The 19813-nt window shown below is 37.4% G+C and overlaps 1 protein-coding gene across 4 annotated transcripts in view; it reads left to right on the plus strand.

Moving 5' to 3' along the window:
- Positions 1-19813, plus strand: part of Syne2 (spectrin repeat containing nuclear envelope protein 2) — a 319905-nt gene that overhangs the window by 77474 nt on the left and 222618 nt on the right. For all 4 annotated transcript variants that reach the window (XM_047541762.1, XM_047541761.1, XM_047541763.1 and 1 more), the window contains exons 3-8: positions 56-117; positions 1493-1588; positions 1680-1757; positions 1843-1935; positions 10769-10950; positions 14838-15034. In XM_047541762.1, coding sequence (XP_047397718.1) covers positions 56-117; positions 1493-1588; positions 1680-1757; positions 1843-1935; positions 10769-10950; positions 14838-15034 — 708 coding nt within the window. The remainder of the gene's footprint in view (positions 1-55; positions 118-1492; positions 1589-1679; positions 1758-1842; positions 1936-10768; positions 10951-14837; positions 15035-19813) is intronic.

A 19813-nucleotide genomic window follows, 5' to 3' on the forward strand; every position in this document is an offset into this window, starting at 1 on the left:
CAAAGTTCCCTGACGTTCCTCATTTTGCAACTGCTGTTGTTTTTTTCTCTGATAGCCAAACAGGAAGACACTCAGAAGAAAACCTTCACCTGCTGGATAAATTCACAGTTGGCAAAGGTGAGGAAAAAAGAATGAATTAAGTTATAAAGATCTTTGCTACTCTTCCCATTCCTCAGTTTTGGCTCCAAGGAGGCCATTAAAAGATGGCCTGAGTGACTTGTGAAAGGTTGCGGAATGTCTTTTCATGAAAAAATGTGCTGAAAGTCACCTCGGCTCTGGTGTATTTGTCATTCTTTCTCAACACACATAAAGGGTACTTTGGTTATGTGTATATGAGACACAGCAGTAAAATTCTTTAAAGTAGTAATGTCTGTTTCATCAGATGAAATAAAAATAATGATTTGGCTATACTGAGTGCTATGTGGTAGATACTATTCTGAACCCTACATTTAATGATTATGAGGACTCATGACATTTAAATGACTTCACAGCATTCCTATGAGGTAGGTAGTATTATTCCTGATAAAGATCAAGGAAATTAAAGCACAGAGAAGTTATGTGACTTGCCTATAGTAACACAGCCTGTAAGTGATAGTGCTGGGCTACAAGCCCAGGCAGTCTGGACCCAGAGACCTTGATCTTAATCTCTCTGCTATCCTACCTCTCAGTGATGCTGAGCACCTCGGATAACCTAGATGCAGGATGAATGAGTCTCTTGCTCACATTGCTCCCTATCTGCCTACCTCAACAGAATGCTTGTAATTTGAACAAAGGGTAAATACATAAGCAGGTTACTACAGAAATGTAACCTGCTCTCTAAATGGGCCGCTTTGGGCTGATTCTGAATGTCTTTAATGTCACTTTTACAGGCAGATTTTAAGCTCTCAGGGAAAGCTCCACACAGGAAGAGTATTGTGTTACTAGAAATTTGCCCTGAAATAAATTAAATTCACTACCTTTCTTACTATGGCTTGATGAGGAACTTTGCATGGGCTTTATCATTTTATTAATTAAGAAGGAAAATTGCTGCTGAATCTTAGCTTTTTTGAAGATACAAAGTACATTTATGAGATTCTTAAGGTACTGTGTTTTTCAAAAAATAGAAGTTCTGTAGATTAGACAAAAGGGAATGAAGGGAAGGGAGTAGGGATGGGAATAGGAAAGACAGTGGAATGAATCAGACATAACTTTCCTATGTTCATATATGAATACACAACCGGTGAAATTCCACATCATGTGCAACCACAAGAATGGGAGGTTATACTCCACGTACGTATGATATGTCAAAATATATTCTCCTGTCACATATATCTGAAAAGAACAAATAAAAATTAATTAAATTAAATATTAAAAAAAGAAGAAAATTGCTGCTGAATCTTAGCTTTTTTGAAGATACAAAGTGCATTTCTGAGATTCTTAAAGTCCTGCATTTTTGATTGGATGATTTTTCAGATCATGAGAGTTTGATTATTTTTCTTGTGTCCTTTTTCAGCATCCCTCTCCCTCAGTTGTATCAGACTTGTTCACAGACATTAGAAAGGGGCATGTCCTCCTGGACCTGCTAGAAGTACTTTCAGGACAGCAGTTGGTAAGATTTTTATATGCCACGAAGAAACTTTTTGTTGATTTTAAACATGCATTTCATCTTTCTGAGTACTATCTCTGTTTGAACTTCATAGCCTCGTGATAAAGGATCGACTACACTCCAGTGTAGAATCAATATAGAACATGCCCTGACGTTCCTAGAAAACAGATCAGTGAGTATAAATTTCATCTGAAAATTTGCAGGATTGATGATTAGGGAATCTTTTCTCCTTTTAATCTGCATTTCTTCTTTTTCAGGTCAAGCTAGTAAATATCCACGTTACTGATATTATAGAAGGAAACCCATCCATTATTCTTGGACTAATTTGGATAATTATACTGCACTTTCATGTAAGTAGTGTGAAGATAGGAAAGTTACTTCTCTAATTCCCACAGTTTGAACAGAGTGGAATGCCAGAACTGTCACTCAATGCCTGATCAATCCTGAGCTGCCACAAATAGGACACTCTGGAAATCCTGAGCAGGTAGAAAATATACAGCAAGTCTTTTACCAGTTTTTGTTGTTGTATTTTTTTTTTTTTTTTTTTTTTTTTTTTTTTGGTACTGGGGATTGAACCCAGGGGTTCTTAACCACTGAGCCACATCCCCAGCCCTTTTTTTTGCATTTTTATTTAGAGACAGAATCTTGCTGAGTTGCTTAGGACTTTGCTAAGTTGCTGAGGCTGTCTTTGAACTTGTGATCCTCCTGCCTCAGCCTCCAGAGCTGTGAGGATTATAGGTGTGTTCCACCATGCCTGGCTTTGTTGTATTTTAATTGAAAGTTGAAGGCCGAATTATCCTGATATCCTAAATAATTATCTAATCAGCACCAGTCTGCCCAGAACCTGACATGGTAAATGTTTGCTTACTAATGTTTGTTACTGAAGCACAGGGGAGAGAAGGAAACCTCTGGACTAAATGCTTGAGATCTAATCCACTAAGGTTTTTAAACTCCCTATTTTGAGCACCCATGTCCAATCTGACTGAAAGATCCTGCAACATCCATTTCCATCCCAATAGATTCCATTTCACAGGTTCCATCTCATAGATTGATTTCATTCCATAGAGATTTTTGAACCCTTGTGATATGCTAGCTATCGTGTTAGGGCACATTAAGATACAGTGACAAGAGTCCTGACTTTATGGAACTTATGAATGATAAATATGTTCTTTTGGACCTGGGATTGTTAACTTGGTGCCAATTTTTCTGTACTACCTAAAAGATTGCATATTCATAATTACTTTAAAAATAACTTTAAAAATTATATGGGGAAGCCAGTGCTTATTTTAGAAAAACTTAAATATAGCATAACTAATTTACATAAAATATAACACATGCAAACCCAGACTAAATACTACCTTTGGATACATGCATTTGTATTTATGATAAACTAATATGTGTGAAGTTGATGAAAACTAAATTTAAGATTGCGGTTTCTTTCCTCTTGGAGGGAAGTGGATTTGAAGAAAGAAACACGAAACCAAAAATGGTAAAATGTTAAAATTTGATAATTCATGGGTATTTATCGCCCCCAATACTTTTCTAGTATGTAAAATATAATTTAAAATTTCAGTGAATAATAAAAAATCATTTATAATCTATCACTCATAACTATGAAAAACAATTTGATGTATGATCTTCATGATACATGCAGCAGTAATTAATAATATTCATATATGTACAGTTTGTCCTCTGTATCCATGTGTCCTGCACCAATGGATTCAACCAACTGAGGCTTTAGATATTCCAAAACTAAATTCACGTTTGTTCTGAATGTGTACAGATTTTTTTCTTTTCATTATTCTTTAAATAACATGGTAGAATAACCATTTATATAACATTTACATTGTGTTAAGGATTACAAGTAGTTGAGATGATATAAAATATACAGAGGATGTGCCTAGTTATACGAATATACTTTGCCATTTTATATAAGGAATTTGAGCATTTGGTACCAGGAAGGGACCCTGGAACCAACCCCCCATAGATAACTAGGGACAACAGTGTATCTTAAACAAAATGGGTTCATGTTATCCATACTGTTTTCAACCCATTCTAATCAATGTTTTTCTGAATTTATATATATTTTAATGGAGGTGCGTGTGTGTGTGTGTGTGTGTATATATATATATATATATATATTTGTTAAGTACTATATTTCTTTCATAAACTATCAAAATGTTCACAATTATTTGTATTATAAGTCATTTTTTTTTCTTTTTATTGTAAACAAATGGGATACATGTTGTTTCTCTATTTGTACATGGCGTAAAGGCATACCATTTGTGTAATCATAAATTTACATAGGGTAATGTTGTTTGATTCATTCTGCCATTTTTTTCCCTTCCCCCCTCCCCTCCCACCCTTCCCCTCCATCTATACAGTCCTTCCTTCCTCCATTCCTGCCCCCCTCCCTAAACCCAACTCCAACCCCAACACTAACCCTTCCCACCCCCCATTATGTGTCATCATCCACTTATTAGCGATATCATTCTTCCTTTGGTTTTTTGAGATTGGCATATCTCACTTAGCATGATATTCTCCAGTTTCATCCATTTGCCTGCAAATGCCATAATTTTATCATTCTTTATGGCTGAGTAATATTCCATTGTATATATATACCACATTTTCTTTATCCATTCATCAATTGAAGGACATCTAGGTTGGTTCCACAATCTGGCTATTGTGAACTGAGCAGCTATGAACATTGATGTGGCTGTATCTCTGTAATATGCTGATTTTAAGTCCTTTGGGTATAGGCCAAGGAGTGGGATAGCTGGGTCAAATGGTGTTTCCATTCCAAGTTTTCTAAGGAATCTCCACACTGCTTTCCAGAGTGGCTGCACTAATTTGCAGCCCCACCAGCAATGTAAGAGTGTACCTTTCTCCCCACATCCTCGCCAACACCTGTTGTTGGTTGTATTCTTGATAAATGCCATTCTAATTGGGGTGAGATGGAATCTTAGGGTGGTTTTGATTTGCATTTCTCTTATTACTAGAGATGTTGAACATTTTTCCATATGTTTGTTGATTGCTTGTACATCTTCTTCTGTGAAGTGTCTATTCATTTCCTTAGCCCATTTGTCCATTGGATTATTTACATTCTTGGTGTAGAGTTTTTTGAGTTCTTTATAGATTCTGGAGATTAGCGCTCTATCTGAAGTATGATTGGCAAAGATTTTCTCCCACTCTGTAGGCTCTTTCTTTGCATTGCTGATAGTTTCCTTTGCTGAGAGAAAGCTTTTTAGTTTGAATCTATCCCAGTTATTAATTCTTGCTTTTATTTCTTGTGCTATGGGAGTCCTGTTGAGGAAGTCTGGTCCTAAGCCGACATGTTGAAGCTCTGGACCTACTTTTTCTTCTATAAGATGCAAGGTCTCTGGTCTGATTCCGAGATCCTTAATCCATTTTGAGTTTAGTTTTGTGCATGGTGAGAGATATGGGTTTAGTTTCATTCTGTTGCATATGGATTTCCAATTCTCCCAGCACCATTTGTTGAAGAGGCTATCTTTTCTCCATTGCATATTTTGGCCCCTTTGTCTAGTATGAGAAAATTGTATTTATTTGGGTTTGTGTCCGTGTCCTCTATTCTGTACCATTGATCCACCTTTCTATTTTGGTACCAATACCATGCCGTTTTTGTTACTATTGCTTTGTAGTAGAGTTGAAGATCTGGTATTGCGATACCCCCTGCTTCACTCTTTCTGCCAAGGATTGCTTTAGCTATTCTGGGTTTTTTATTCTTCCAGATGAATTTCATAATTGCTTGCTCTATTTCTGTAAGATACATCATTGGGATTTTAATTGGAATTGCATTGAATCTGTATAGCACTTTTGGTAGTATGGCCATTTTGACAATATTAATTCTTCCTATCCAAGAACATGGGAGATCTTTCCATCTTCTAAGGTTTTCTTGAATTTCTTTCTTTAGTGTTCTGTAGTTCTCATTGTAGAGGTCTTTCACCTCTTTTGTGAGATTGATTCCCAAATACTTTATTTTTTTCCGAAGCTATTGTGAATGGGGTAGTTTTCCTAATTTCTCTTTCTGAAGATTCATCGCTTATATATAAAAATGCCTTCGATTTATGTGCATTGATCTTATATCCCGCTACTTTACTGAATTCACTTATGAGATCTAAAAGTTTTCTGGTGGAATTTCCTGGTTCCTCTAAGTATACAATCATATCATCAGCAAATAGGGATAGTTTGAGTTCTATAAGTCATTTTAAAAAGAATGGCCTTAAGGTAAAACCTTTGTAAACAACTTTAACTATTTCTGTGAGCCAAATTCCACAAAGTGGAATTGTGCCATAGAATTTGCAGACTTAAACCTCTGTTTGTTTTAATATTTTACATAAACTTTGTTGGAGACTAATACACATAGAAAATCATGCAGAAGTCTTAAGTATAGCTTGATGAATTTTCATAAATTATAAACACACCCATGTGGCTTGGGGTGTAGCTCAGTGGCATAGCACTTGCTGAGTTTATACAAGGCCCTATATTCAATCCCAGCACTGCAAAAAATAAAATAGAGTTAAGTCAAATTTTTACAAAACACACCCGTGTAACTACCACCTAAAATGAAAATGTAGAACTTCGCCAGTACCCCAGGCCTTCTTTCCAGTCTCTGTCCTTCTTTCCTAAATATAACCAACCCTTTGATCCTTATGATTGATTAGTTAAGCAGCTTTTTGTGGGGTACTTGGGATTGAACCCTGGATCTTTAACCACTGAGTCACATATCCAGTCCTTTTTATGTTTTATTTTGAGACAGGGTCTCACTAAGTGGCTTAGGGTATCGCTAAGTTGCTGAAGCTGACTTCCACCTTACCATCCTCCTGCCTCAGTGTCCTGAGTCACTGGGATTATAGGCGTGTGCCACTGTGCCTGGCAGTTTAGCATCTTTAATTCCACAGAAAGGGAATTCTAAGTGTGTTCTCTTAAACACACTATGCATTCTTTTGTGTCTGTTGTTTCACTTAGCATCATGTCTACAGGATTCGTCTTGTTCTAACACATCTTTCATTTCATTGCTGTGTGTGACCATATCATTGTATGAATGTATCACAACTTCTTTATCATTCTGCTATTGATGTGCATTTCTTTTGTTGCCAGTTTTCAGCCCTTAGAACAAGTCCACTCCCACTATAATGGCAGGAATCCACTCATGAGGACAGAACCCTGACACCTAATCACGTCTTAAAGGTCTCACCTCCTAACACCTCCCCACAGGGGATCAGATTTCCAACACTTGAGCTTTGGGGACACATGCAAACCATAGCAACTATTTACTGTCAAATGGTTTGTCGAATGTGATTATTCGATTGACATTCTCACTGAATTTAGATTCCTACTCCAATTCTTACTAATACTTGGTGTTTAAAATTTTTTATTTTAGCTCTAATGTTGTATATAAGGGTTTGTAGAAGTTTTAAAATATATTCTGGCCAGGCATGGTGGCACATACCTGTAATCCCAGTGGCTCTGAAGACTGAGGCAAAAGGATTGTGAGTTTAAAGCCTGTCTCAGCAAAAAACGAGGCACTAAGCAACTCAGTGAGACACTGTCTCTAAGTAAAATACAAAATAGGACTGGGGATGTGGCTCAATGGTCAAGTGTCCCTGAGTTCAATTCCAAATACCTCCCCCCTATATATATATATATATTTTTTTTTTTTTTTTTCAGGATAAAAGTTTTGTTGGATACACATAAATTGCAAATAAGTTCTCTAACTCTGTGACGTGCCTGTTTTTTCTTTCTTTTTTCTTTTTGTTACTGGGGATTGAACTCAGGGGCTCTCAACTACTGAGCCATATCCCCAGCCCTATGTTTTTGTATTTTATTTGGAGACAGGGTCTCACTGAGTTGCTTAGCATCTTGCTTTGCTGAGGCTTACTTTGAACTCATAATCCTTCTATCTGAGCCTCCGGAGCTGCTGGGATGCGGCTCACCTTCTTAATCTTTTAATGAACAGACATTTATACTTTTAATGTAGTTTGACTCTATCAACTTATTTTTAAAAATTATTTTGTATGTTGATGGACCTTTATTTTATTCATTTATTTATATGTGGTGCTGAGAATCAAACCCAGTGCCTCATACATGCTAGGCAAGCATTCTACCACTGAGCCACAACCGCAACCCCAACCCCTATCAACTTCTTTTATGACCATTATTTTTCATATCCTTTAAAGACGTTTTTTCCTGTGCCAGTATCTCAAGGATATTCTCTTACATTATTTTCAAGAACAATTCTATCCAGTAGGATTTTCCCTCCCTCTCTCCTGTTTTGTTGTGCTGGGGATTGAATCCAGTCCCTTACATGTGTGAGACGAGCACTTTACCAGTGAGCAACATGCATGCCCAGCCTTTGATAGAACTTTCTGCAATGATGGAAATGTTCCCTGGCTGCACTGTACAAAACAGTAGCTGTAATCACCATGGCTATTGAACTCTTGAAATGTGACAGATATGACTGAGGAACTGAATTTTAAATTCTGTTTAATTAATTTAAATTTAAATCTCAATTGTCTAGGGGTTATCCTGTTGGATATTATAGTTAAAAAAATTTTGATTCACATTTAGATATACAATCTTTCAAGAATGGGATTTTTTTAAGCATGTTATATTGATACAATCAAAAGAAATTATTTTTCTGTATGGCTATCCAGTTAATTCAACATTATTTATTAAAAGGGTCATCATTTTCCTTCTCTACTATAGTAGTGCCTTCATAAATCAAGTAACCAAAAATGAGTGGCTCCATTTTCAGATTACCTATTCTGTTCCATTATTTATCTTTGTATCAGTGCTATACTATATTAATTTCTATAGTTATAGAGTAAATCTTGGTATCTGATAGTATATCTTGTCCAACTTGTTTTTCAGGATTATCATGGCTATTCTTTTCTCTTTGCATTTCCATCCAGGTTTTATAAATAACTTGTTAGTTTTCTCATACATACACATGTGCACGTGCGTGCGCGCACACACACACACACACACACACACACACAATTTGCTGTGATTGTGATTAGGATTGCATTGACTATATGGAACATTTTGGAAGAGATTGGCATCTTTAAAATATTGCTTCTTCTAATTAATATAATTTAATTATCATTCTGTTCAGAATATATTCTGCTTTTCATTATGATTTCTCATTTGGCCCATACATATATAAAAATGTATTGGTTAATTGCCAAGTACTTGGTGATTTTTGTCTGTTTCAACTTTGTTACAAACTAAAATTTAAGTGTGGTCAGAGAATATCATCTGAATGATTTCAGTCTTACAAAATTGCCAAGGCTTAACTGGTTATGGGGCTCATGCCTGTAATCCCTGTGATTTGGGAGACTGAGGCCGGAGGATGGCAAGTTCAAGGCGAGCCTCAGCAATTTAGGGAGGACCTAAGGAACTTAGCAAGATTCTTTCTCAAAGTGAAAAGGACTGGGGATGCAGTTCAGTGGTAAAGCTCCCTTGGGTTAAATAAATCCCCAGTACCAAAAAAAAAAAGTAAATAAAAATAAAAAAACCAAGACTTACATTATGGCTTAGCATGGTCAATTTTAGTTTGCACTTTAAAAGAATGTTGGTTCTGCCATTTTAAGTACAGAGCCTATCAGATCAGTGCCAATCAGATCAAGTTTGTTATTTTTTTTGGTCACATTTATAATTATAATTATTATAATTTTTTTTTTTTGAGATGGGTGCTTGCTATGTTGCTCAAACTGGGCTCAAACTCCTGGACTCAAGGGAGCCTCCTGCCTCAGCCTTCAGAGTACAGGGACTGCAATCAAGTGCCATGTACCTGGCTCATGCATTACTATTGATTATATGATTATTGTTAGTTTTTGATAAAAATGTATTAAATACTTCTGTGTTTGTGAATTTATCTTTTTAAGTTTTGGATAAATATTATCATGTTGCCCTCCAAAAAATTTGAACCAACTGGTATGCTCAATAGCAATATGAATATCCAGTTTCTCACAACTGGGTATGGTGCATATACCTGTAATCCCAGCTACTCTGGAGGCTGAGGCAGGAGGATCACAAGTTCCAAGCCAGTCTGGGCAACTTAGCAAGACCTTATCTCAAACTGTTAAAAGTGACTACAGTTGTAGCTTAGTGGTAGATAGTAGTTACATAGCATGCTTAAAATCCTGGGTTTGGTTCCAGTACTTAAAAGAAAAAAATCTGGTTTCTTATATTTTCACCATCTCTGGATGTGATTTTGTTTTAAACCTGTGCTATATAGAAAAAGCTATCCTTTTGTTGAATACATTTAACTTTCCTAAATTACTTAATACTATTTTTTTGGTACCAGGGATTGAACCCAAGGGCTCTTAACCACTGAACCCCATCCCCAACCCTTTTTTATATTTTATTTAGAGTCTGAGTCTCACTGAGTTGCTTAGGGCCTCACTAAGTTGCTGAGTCTGGCTTTGAACTTGTGATCCTCCTGCCTCAGCCTCCCGAGCTGCTGGAATTATAGGCGTGTGTTGCCATGCCAGGCTAGCTTTCTTAAATTACTTACTGGACTGTTTTTCATGTACTTAGTGGCAATTTTGTTTTCTTTCTTGGGACTTGTTTTCCATGGGGTTGACTTTTTTTTTTTTTTTTCCCCTTTCCTGTGTGTACATTTATTTTTTTTAAAATATTTTTAGTTGTAGATGGACACAATACCTTTATTTTATTTATTTATTTATATATGGTGCTGAGGATCCAACCCAGTGCCCCACACATGCTAAGCAAGTGCTTTACCACTGAGCCACAACCCCAGCCCTTTACATTTGTTCTTGATATTTTATGATCCAGGTACATTTTGATTGGTCCAGTCTCTAAAGATATTGCAGCCCAGGAGCTAAGTTTAGTTTAGCTTGGTTTAGTGTGGCAGGTGTTGGGCTTCAGGGAAGCAGGTCAGGGGATGAACAGTGCTTGCCCTGTATGTGGGATGTCATACCTGGGTAAGGCCAGGAATGACCCAAGTCCAGACTATAAGAAAACCCAAGTATGACCTAGATGACAAATACTTTACTGAAGGATTTGTCCAGAACTCCTTTACCAAGAATTAGCAGTCACTATTACAGAATACTTTTTTAGGTCTTCTTTTGACTGAAGATTTTGACTCAATGCTGGTAACATGATTTTATACATGTTGACGATCATGCTTTTCCTTAGATCGAGGAGCTTGCTCAATCTCATTCTTGCAATTACAATCAACCTTCCCTGGATGATATGAGTATGTCTGATTCATCTCCTACCTCAAGTCCTCCAGCAAAGAGATGCTCCAAAGCCCAAGCAAAATGGCAGTTGTCTGCAAAGAAAGCTCTTCTCTTGTGGGCTCAAGAAAAATGTGCCACGTAAGTCATTTGCTGGGATTGGAAGAGACACATAGGGCTGTGGTTTCCACCAACACACTGACTTCTAGGGCTGAAGAACAGGCTGACTGGGTATAACAGCTACCCCAAGGCCACCTACTCCTAAAGAGAAAATTCTATCTTTCTTCTCTTTTTAGCGAATCTTCCAAATATGGAGGTTTGTGAGTGGCCACTTTTGGTTTTGAAGGCCAGAAAGTGAAATATCTGGGTAAACTTACTCCCAAGCTTGTTTAGGTGGTCTGCTACTGCGTGAAAATTCCCTTTAGGTACTATTCCTCTGTACATCTGGAAGGTGAGTTTAGATTTAAAGAATTTTACCACACTATGAGATCCTTAAAAGTTAAACTATGTCTTAAGTGACTACGTATCCCCAGGACTTAGGAAATGGGAGTTCATGCTCAGTGTTCATTAATGTGTGTTGAATGTATTAATAAATAAGTGAATGAATAACCACTACATCAAGTTACCTCTTTTTTTTTTTTTTTTTTTTTTTTTTTGCGGTACTGGGGATCGAACTCAGGGCCTTGTGCTTGCGAGGCAAGCACTCTACCAGCTGAGCTATCTCCCCAGCCCTCAAGTTACCTCTTGATGCTGTCATGATTGTATTAAGAGAGACCACAGTCTTTATTACTTAGAAATAAAGACTTTATTATTTATTACTCAACTCGGTTGGGAAAACAAAGAAACCAGAGAGAATGTGTTTTTTAAAAGTGGGGTTGGTAAAGGGAAGGTAGTGCTCATGATTTATTTTTAAAGAAATGTTTTCTGCTGTTGGGAAACATTTTCTATTTATTATCAATGGTTATGCCAGCCATTGGAGTTTAGGAAGGATGAGGGATTAAAATGTAGGAGATCAGCCAGGTGTGGTGGTCCCTCTGTGATCCCAGTGGCTCAGGAGGCTGAGACAGGAGGATCACAAGTTCAAAGCCAGCCTCAGCAAAAGTGAGGCACTGAACAACTCAGTGAGGCCCTGTCTCTCTATAAAATACAAAATAGGGCTGGGGATGTGGTTCAGTGGTCGAGTGCCCCTGAATTCAGTCCCAGGTACCGCCCCCCCGCCAAAAAAAAGATGTAGGAGCTCTCCCTGCTAGAAAAACAGTAGGGTGCCAAAGGCATTCCTTATCATGTGGTAGCCTTGTCCAGGTAAGTAGAGCCATAAATATGCTGCTGAGGCCTTTCAGCTGGGGACTTCTGAGTATGTTCTTAATGACAGGTTGGAGATAGAGGTTCCTTTCTGCCTTCAGCCTCACCTTTCTTAAGTCCTTATTCACTTACAAACATGCACAACTTACAGGTCTTCAATATGTTAAATGAACTTTCTCTAGAGAAAATTTTAGTTTTTATCCAAAACTCCATGTACAAAAGTCATCGTTTTATCATATTTATTTAATTGATGAATAAATAACTTTTCAAAGCCTCATAATTTTGCCACAGTGTTTCTTTTCTCCATGTTCCTCATTACTTTTCAACTATAGAGCTGATGCTAAACTTCTTAAGATGCAGCACCTCTTAAGTAATTCATCTTGATTCATCCTCTTTTGGGGCATCATTGGTGATATTTTTAGATGACTTGTATTTCAATATTCTGTCATTTTTCTGGAACTCTGATATAAGACTATACTGCAGTATGTTGTGTTTTCTTCTTAGTGAAACAGATGAATCAGGCCACATTCTCTGTTTCTAAATGAGCTTCAATCCTGCCCATCATTCCCAGCCTCACCTGGCCCTCTCTGAAGACCTAGCAGCGACATCTGCATGGTGCTGGCTTCAGCTTATCAGTGCAGAACTAACCTCACGGCCTGGTGCTGTTGATACAGTGCCTGCTCCTCAGTGATGAGCTGGTTGTGGCCCCCTCAGCCCCATGGAAAGGATCTGAGCCTGTCCTTAGCTCCAAACCACATTCTTTAGCTGTTGGTTTAACTTAGTGTCTACGAGCACACACTGAAGTCAGAGTACCTGGGCGTGAAGTCCTAGCTCCCAGTACTTTCTGACTGGTGGTCCAGGGAACCTAATCTCTCTCGCTTTCTTTTTCTTTCATCCTCCCTCCCTTCCTCTCCTGCCTCCCCTTTCCTGCCCCCCTCTCCTGCACTCCTTTTTCAGGGCTCTGATGGAACCTAAGGCCTCATGCATGCTAGGCAAGTGCTGTACCTCTGAGCTACACTCCCAGTCCCCCTGAGTAGCTTTGGTCCATTGAATTTCTTTAGACTTTTTATAAGTGATTAAAGGAAATTGTAGTTGTTCTGGAATATCCTCAAATTTTGTTGGCAGCTAACCTCTTATAAAATATAGAGATATATGATATAGAAATGTGTCGAATGAGTGATTTGAAATCTATGTGTACATACAGGCAGCCTCCATTACATGCCAGGCAGTGTTTGGCAAATGAATCTGCCATGATAACAAGAAGGACAAGGCCTTGCCTCTCAAGGACCTGCATCCTGAGGAGGGAAACAGATGAAGAACTGGGATAATTACAGTTGGCAACAAAATGAGACAGGATTTACGATGTGGTCAGAATTGTTGATGGTTAGAGAGAGGATCTCCTTTGGCATAGGTGGCCAGGGAGGGCTTTGCTAGGGAGAGGCCTTTGAACGGACACCCGAAGGGGAAGGCTTTGGGTGAATGTGTGAAGGTCTGTGGAAAAGAGCATCCCAGCATGAGGAGGAAGGAGGCCAGCGTGGCCATAGCACTGTAAGAGACGGGACATGCAGAGATGGGAGAGGTGGGCAGGGGCCTGGTGGACCAGAGAGGTTATGATATATGACACAAAATTTACCATTTTGACCATTGTTAATTGTGTAGTTCCATGGCACCCAGTAGTACATTGCTGTGTGGCCATGACTGCTAACCGTCATTGGAATTTTTTTTTCATCTGGTACAACTGAAATTTCGTACCTGTTAAACAATAACTTTCCATTCTTCCCCCTCCAGTCCCTGGCTTCTACCTTTCTACTTTCTTTTTTTTTTTTTTTTTTTTCCTTATTTTTATTTTTTTGGGTACTGGGGATGAACCCAGGGGAGCTTAACCACTGAGCCACATCCCCAGCCTTTTTTTAGTTTTTATTTTGAGACAGGGTCCCGCTAAGTTTCTTAGGGCCTCCCTAAGTTGCTGAGGCTGGCCTTGAACTTGGCTCCTCCTGCCTCAGCCTCCTGAGCTGCTGGGGTTACAGGCGTGCACCCAGCCATATTTCTGTTTTCTGTCTATGTATCGTCTGCTCTAGCTGTCTTGTGTGAGTGGAACCACACAGAATGTGGCCTTTTGTGGCTGGCTTAATTCAGTCGAATTCATGCATGTTACATCTCAGCTTAGCACTTCCTTCCTTCCTTAGGTCGATCTTCCACTGGATGTATAGACTACATTTCATTTACCCATTTATTCACAGTGACAGATTTTTAAACCAAGGAATGGCAAAGTCCATCTATCCTGTGGGCTACTAGCTCTTTATTAAGCCCAGTGTGTCATTTAATTTGCTCCCATGAGAAGAAAAATTGTTTTCTCAAGTGAAGAACTGTAACTGTATGTAGAGTCAGTCTAGAGCCTACAGATTGTGAACGAAGAGTAGTGAACTTGAAGGAGTATCATTATCACCTTGGGGGCTTTGAAGGACACACATTTTGGGCCCACCTCTAGAGTTCCTTTCATTAGGTATGGAGAAGGACTTGAGAATTTGCATTTCTTGCCCCTGCAGCAGAGGTGCAGTATAACTTGACATTATACTTTAATTTGATAAGAAGATTAAAATAAAGTTTTTATAGAATGGTTTATATCAGTTATTTGATTCACTGAAATGTTTTAATTACCACTGAATATAGTAGAAGCGTTTTGATCTATTATTTTTTACAGTATGTATCATGTCCTTTTGTGATAGGCATGAGTCTGTCAGTGTGACAGATTTTAAGTCAAGCTGGAGAAATGGGATGGCTTTTCTGGCTGTCATTCATGCCTTGCGACCAGACCTAATTGACATGAAGAGCGTGAAACAGAGATCCAACAAGGACAATCTGCAAGAGGCCTTTGGAATTGCAGAACGAGAATTAAAAATCCCCAAATTGCTGGATCCAGAAGGTAAAGAAGCTTCTTTCTTTTAAAACAATTTTTGTAAAGATTCAACAATGAAGTTGATTTGAAAATAATATCTCTACATGAGCAAACACAAGAACATTATGTTTAGGACCTAGAAGGTTTAGCTTAAAGTCTTTATTGAATTTCATGAAACGAGGAATTCTTACCAATTAGTTAACCTCAGCAATTACAAGGGTGGAGTCACAGCTGGAAGCAAACAATGACTTTATTGGGAATAATTCGAGTCTTGGTCTTAATTTCCTTCTATTGTGTTCTTCTTGATTCTGTTTTTTCTGCTTTAATCTCTCAGGAGGTGTTTCTTTGAGTCTTGAATTACGATCATTTCCATATCTCCCCTTTCCATTCCCTCCTTCTGTTAAAATGGAACCTCCAGGCACAGAAACTGCTGCTGACCCTGCTCTCCTTGTATGGTGGACCAGGCTTTGCCGCTGGCTCTCCTTTATCATTTGGGTTGGATTGTGAACCAGAAAGCCCTAAATACTGGACCAGTTATATTTGCAGAGATCACAGTCACAGTTTATTCTCACTTCATCTAATCAAGACTTTAAAATCAAGATGAAAATGATTTTTTTCTGAAAAGCACTTTACTTTGAATTCTGTTGTTTCACAAATAATAGTTATAAAGAAAACTACATTGAAAAAAAGACAGGGCTGGAGGTATAGCTCAGTGGTAGAACTTGTACTTAGCATGCACAATACCCCGGTTCAGTCCCCAGCCCTAAAAGAAAAAAAAATAAAGTAATAAAAAGAGGTATGCAGGATTAGTGAAAATTATAATGAACCAACAGATCAAGAGATAAAAATTCTAGTCTCAGCTTTATCACCAGAGTGTGTTCAGTGACTGGCTCTCCAAAACAGTGTGAAACAGACACATCTGTATGTCTTTTAAATTTTACTGAGGTAAAGGATGTGTAGGACACATTATTATTTGGCAATAATAATAAAATATATGATATGCATTATTGTAAATTTCAGACAGCCCCAGAGTGCTTTTGTTCATTTTTGTCAAGCTCTTACAATCCAGCTTCAGGCAAGTTGGGGCTGCAGTTTGCTGAACAAGTGTAGTTCTGACGTGAATGTTGGTTGATAATTTCCTTTATGTTAATGATTAAGTGGAATGGCGAAGAGGAATGTCAAAATTTCACTTGCCCTTCAGTGTGATATGAGTTATTTCTTTGCTGAATCAAATACTGGAAAAATATTTCCTGAATATTTTATATTATCACAGCTTAAGAGCTACAGATCTGACATACTTTTAGGATTTATCTATATCTTTATCAATTTCTCCATCCATTTTTTTAACAGTCAGCAAAAGAACAAGTCAAGCCCTTGTTTACATATTTTTTTGACACAAATACTACTGATATGGCTGATGTCAAGCTACCATTGTAAAGTCACTGAGCCTAGATTTGGGAAAAAATGTGGAGCAGTATACCATTATGTTATGTCCATCATACAAATGCAATGGACATGAATAACCCCAACCATAAATACTAGTAAACTGTAGTACAATAATTGAGAAATAAGTTTTGAGTATTTATCACCCATGTGTTTAATATCATTTAATTGTGTATTTGCATGGTTTAATTTTTAATGATGATTGTTTTTAAAAACCAACTTACAAAACTACTGAACATTTAATATTCAGCTGTCTTAAGCTGGTGTGAGGCAGCTGACTCCTGCACACCAGTGACCAGGAGACTGGGTATTGTCACATAAATATATATATAATTGTTTTGGGTGCTAGGAATTGAATTCACAATCTCCTGCATGCTAAGCTTTCTGTCTACTGGTTAGCTCAACATTTTTGGTTTTAGGCAATTTTATTGAGCTATAATTCACATTCCACATTTTAGGGTACAGCTTAATGTAATATATTCACAAAATTGTTCAACCACCACCACTATCAGTGTTAGAGCATTTTCATCACCCTGGAAAGAAACCCTGGGACCATTAGCAGTCACTCCCCATTTTCCAGTCTCCCCATGCCAATTTTGAACATTTCACATAAATGAAATCGTAAAATATATGATATTTTGTGACTGCCTGCTTTAAATTTGCATAGTGTTTCCAAAATTCACCTATGCTGTAGCAAGTATTGTTACATTGTTTCATTCCTCCCTTTATTTTTTATTAGACATTTATTTATTTATTTTGGTACTAGGGATTTAACCCATGGGCAATTCACCACCGAGCTTCATCCCCAGCCCTTTTATAATTTTTTATTTAGAGACAGGGCCTCACTAACTTGCTTAGGGCCTTGCTGAGTTGCTGAGGCTGGTCTTGAACTTGAGATCCTCCTGTCTCAGCTTCCCAAGCCACTGGGATTACAGGTGTGTGCCACTGTTCCTGGCTTCATTTATTTTTAAACAGGCTTCAGTTTTTAGAACAGTTTTAGATTTTAAAAAAATTGAGAAGCTAATAAAGTAAGTTCCCATATATCCCATACCAGTTTCCTCATTCTTAACATTTTTCATTAGTGTGGTACATTTGTTATAACTAAAGGAGCAATATTGACATATCATTCCAATTAAAAACCATTCTTTTTTTGGGTTCCTTTAGTTTTTACTTAATGACCTTTTACTCTTTCAGAATGCTCCCTGGGACCCTATTACATTAAGTTTCCATGTCTCCTAGGCAACTCATGACTGTGACAGTTTCTTACATTTTTTTTTTTGTTTTTTATGACCTTGGCAGTTTTGTAGATTGCTGATCAGGTATTTGTAGGATGTCCCTTTGTTCCAGTTTGATTCCTATTTTCCCCCTTATTCTTAGCTTTGTGGTCATGGGTCTTGGGAGGAAGGCCTGGAGGCAGGGCGCTATTCTCGCCACATTGTTTCAAGGGTACATGGCTTGTCACTGTTGATGCTGACCTTGAACTGAGCTATAATGTCCCCCAGGTTTCCCCCTCCTCTTTGTACTGTATTCTTTACAGGGAAACCATCCATATTTGGGTGAATTAGGCTGGCCTTCCTCAATGGCAGGTTATCCGCAGGAATTATTTGATGTTCTTCTGCACAGATTTGTCTGTTCTCCATTTATTTATTTTTTATTCAAGCATTTATAAGAGTATGGGATTATTGATACTTTATTTTATACTTGGTATTTGTACTCCAATACTATTTTGTTTATTTTAGTGCTCAAATTTTTTTTTTTTTAATTTGTTTTAAGATAAAAGCATTGGCTATTGGGAGTTCTTTCATTTGGCTCCTGTGTTCCTTGGACATACCCTCATCTACCTAGGCTTGCCTGTTTGGTTTTCTTGAGAGTTCAATTAGATGATATTTCTTTCTTTTCTTTTCTTTTCTTTTTTTTTTTTTTTTGATGCTTGAGATTGAACCCAGAGCCTAGTGCATACTAAACATGTGCTGTACCACTGAATTATACCCCCAGCCAAATTAGGTGACATTTCTAAATTCACAGTTAGGCTAATGATTCCATATTTCTGTGTGTCAATTGGGGATTGGTCTGGTTTCATGTTGTTCTTGTTGTTTTCCCATGTAATTATTGATTAATTCTTGTTGACTCTTTTTTTTTTTTTTTTTTTGGCCTTCCCTCTATTTTTCCCTTTTTAATTTCCTCCTCCTTTCTTTTTCTTTTCCTTTTTGTTAGATATTTTTACTTTATTTTTCTCATGCTTTATTCTAATTTCCTATTTCTGATTATTGTCCTTTAAAATTACTTATATTGTGTTTCTGCAAATCACAGAAATTTTTTTTTCTCTTTTTCTTTCTTTTTTGAATTGGGGTCTTTCTGTGTTGTGCGACTGTCTTCGAACTTCTGGGATTAAGTGATCTTCCTGCCTTATCCTCCCTAATGGCTGTATTATTTTCAATTTTAGTATGTGAAAATAATTAGGCAGCTAATGGAACAAACAATATAATAAAAACAAATTTCCTCTGTATGAATGATTGCCCACAGTTTATTGTAGTTTAAATTATAGCTGAAAAATGTGAGCTGCAAACCAAATATCACAGTCATATTCAGTTAAGGGGACTATTGTTTTTTTTTTTTTTTTTTTTTTTTGGTGCTGGGGATTGAACCCAGGGCCTTGTGCTTGACAGGCAAGTACTCACCGAACTGAGCTGTATCTCCAGCCCTAAGGGGACTATCCTTTGATTACAATTTTGTTAAACCATTTAATCTTAATGCATCATGGCTTCATATAAAATGAGAATCTAAAAAGGAATATCTAGTCAAGCCAGTATCATTGTTTTATCTATCTCTTGATATTTATACCTTTTTCCTTTGAACAAAGAATAACTCAACTTTTAGGAAGCCTTCTAATATTGAAAGCTCAGCCCCAACTTTTTTTTGACAACTTTTGTATGCTTACTGCCTTGAATGATATTATTTTGTATACAGATTAAATTTACTTTCTTCCTCAGCTGACTTATAGCACCCTTTGGTCCTAGTGAATGCATTCACTAAAATGTCATAGTGTGTTGTATCTATCTTTTATTTTTCTGTAACCATCAACTCTTTGAGGGGCAGAGAGTATCTTAGAGCATCTAGCATCTACTTGTTGAATAAACAAAGGGATGAAACATAAGGTCCCTGAGGGCAAGGACTGTACCTGAAATGTCTTTGTAGCTCCTGCCTTCTATCCACCTTTGTTAGCTTTAAGTATTTCTTGCTCTGAATTTAACTGAATTAATAAGTACAGAAGATTTCCTTTTCAGTACTCCATATTAGTTCTTTTGGCAACAAAGACACATCCCCAAATTAAGTGTTTTGTCTATAACATATTGGGTCTCTTTC

Source organism: Sciurus carolinensis, chromosome 2, assembly GCF_902686445.1.
Source record: "Sciurus carolinensis chromosome 2, mSciCar1.2, whole genome shotgun sequence".
NCBI classification, from domain to species: domain Eukaryota; kingdom Metazoa; phylum Chordata; class Mammalia; order Rodentia; family Sciuridae; genus Sciurus; species Sciurus carolinensis.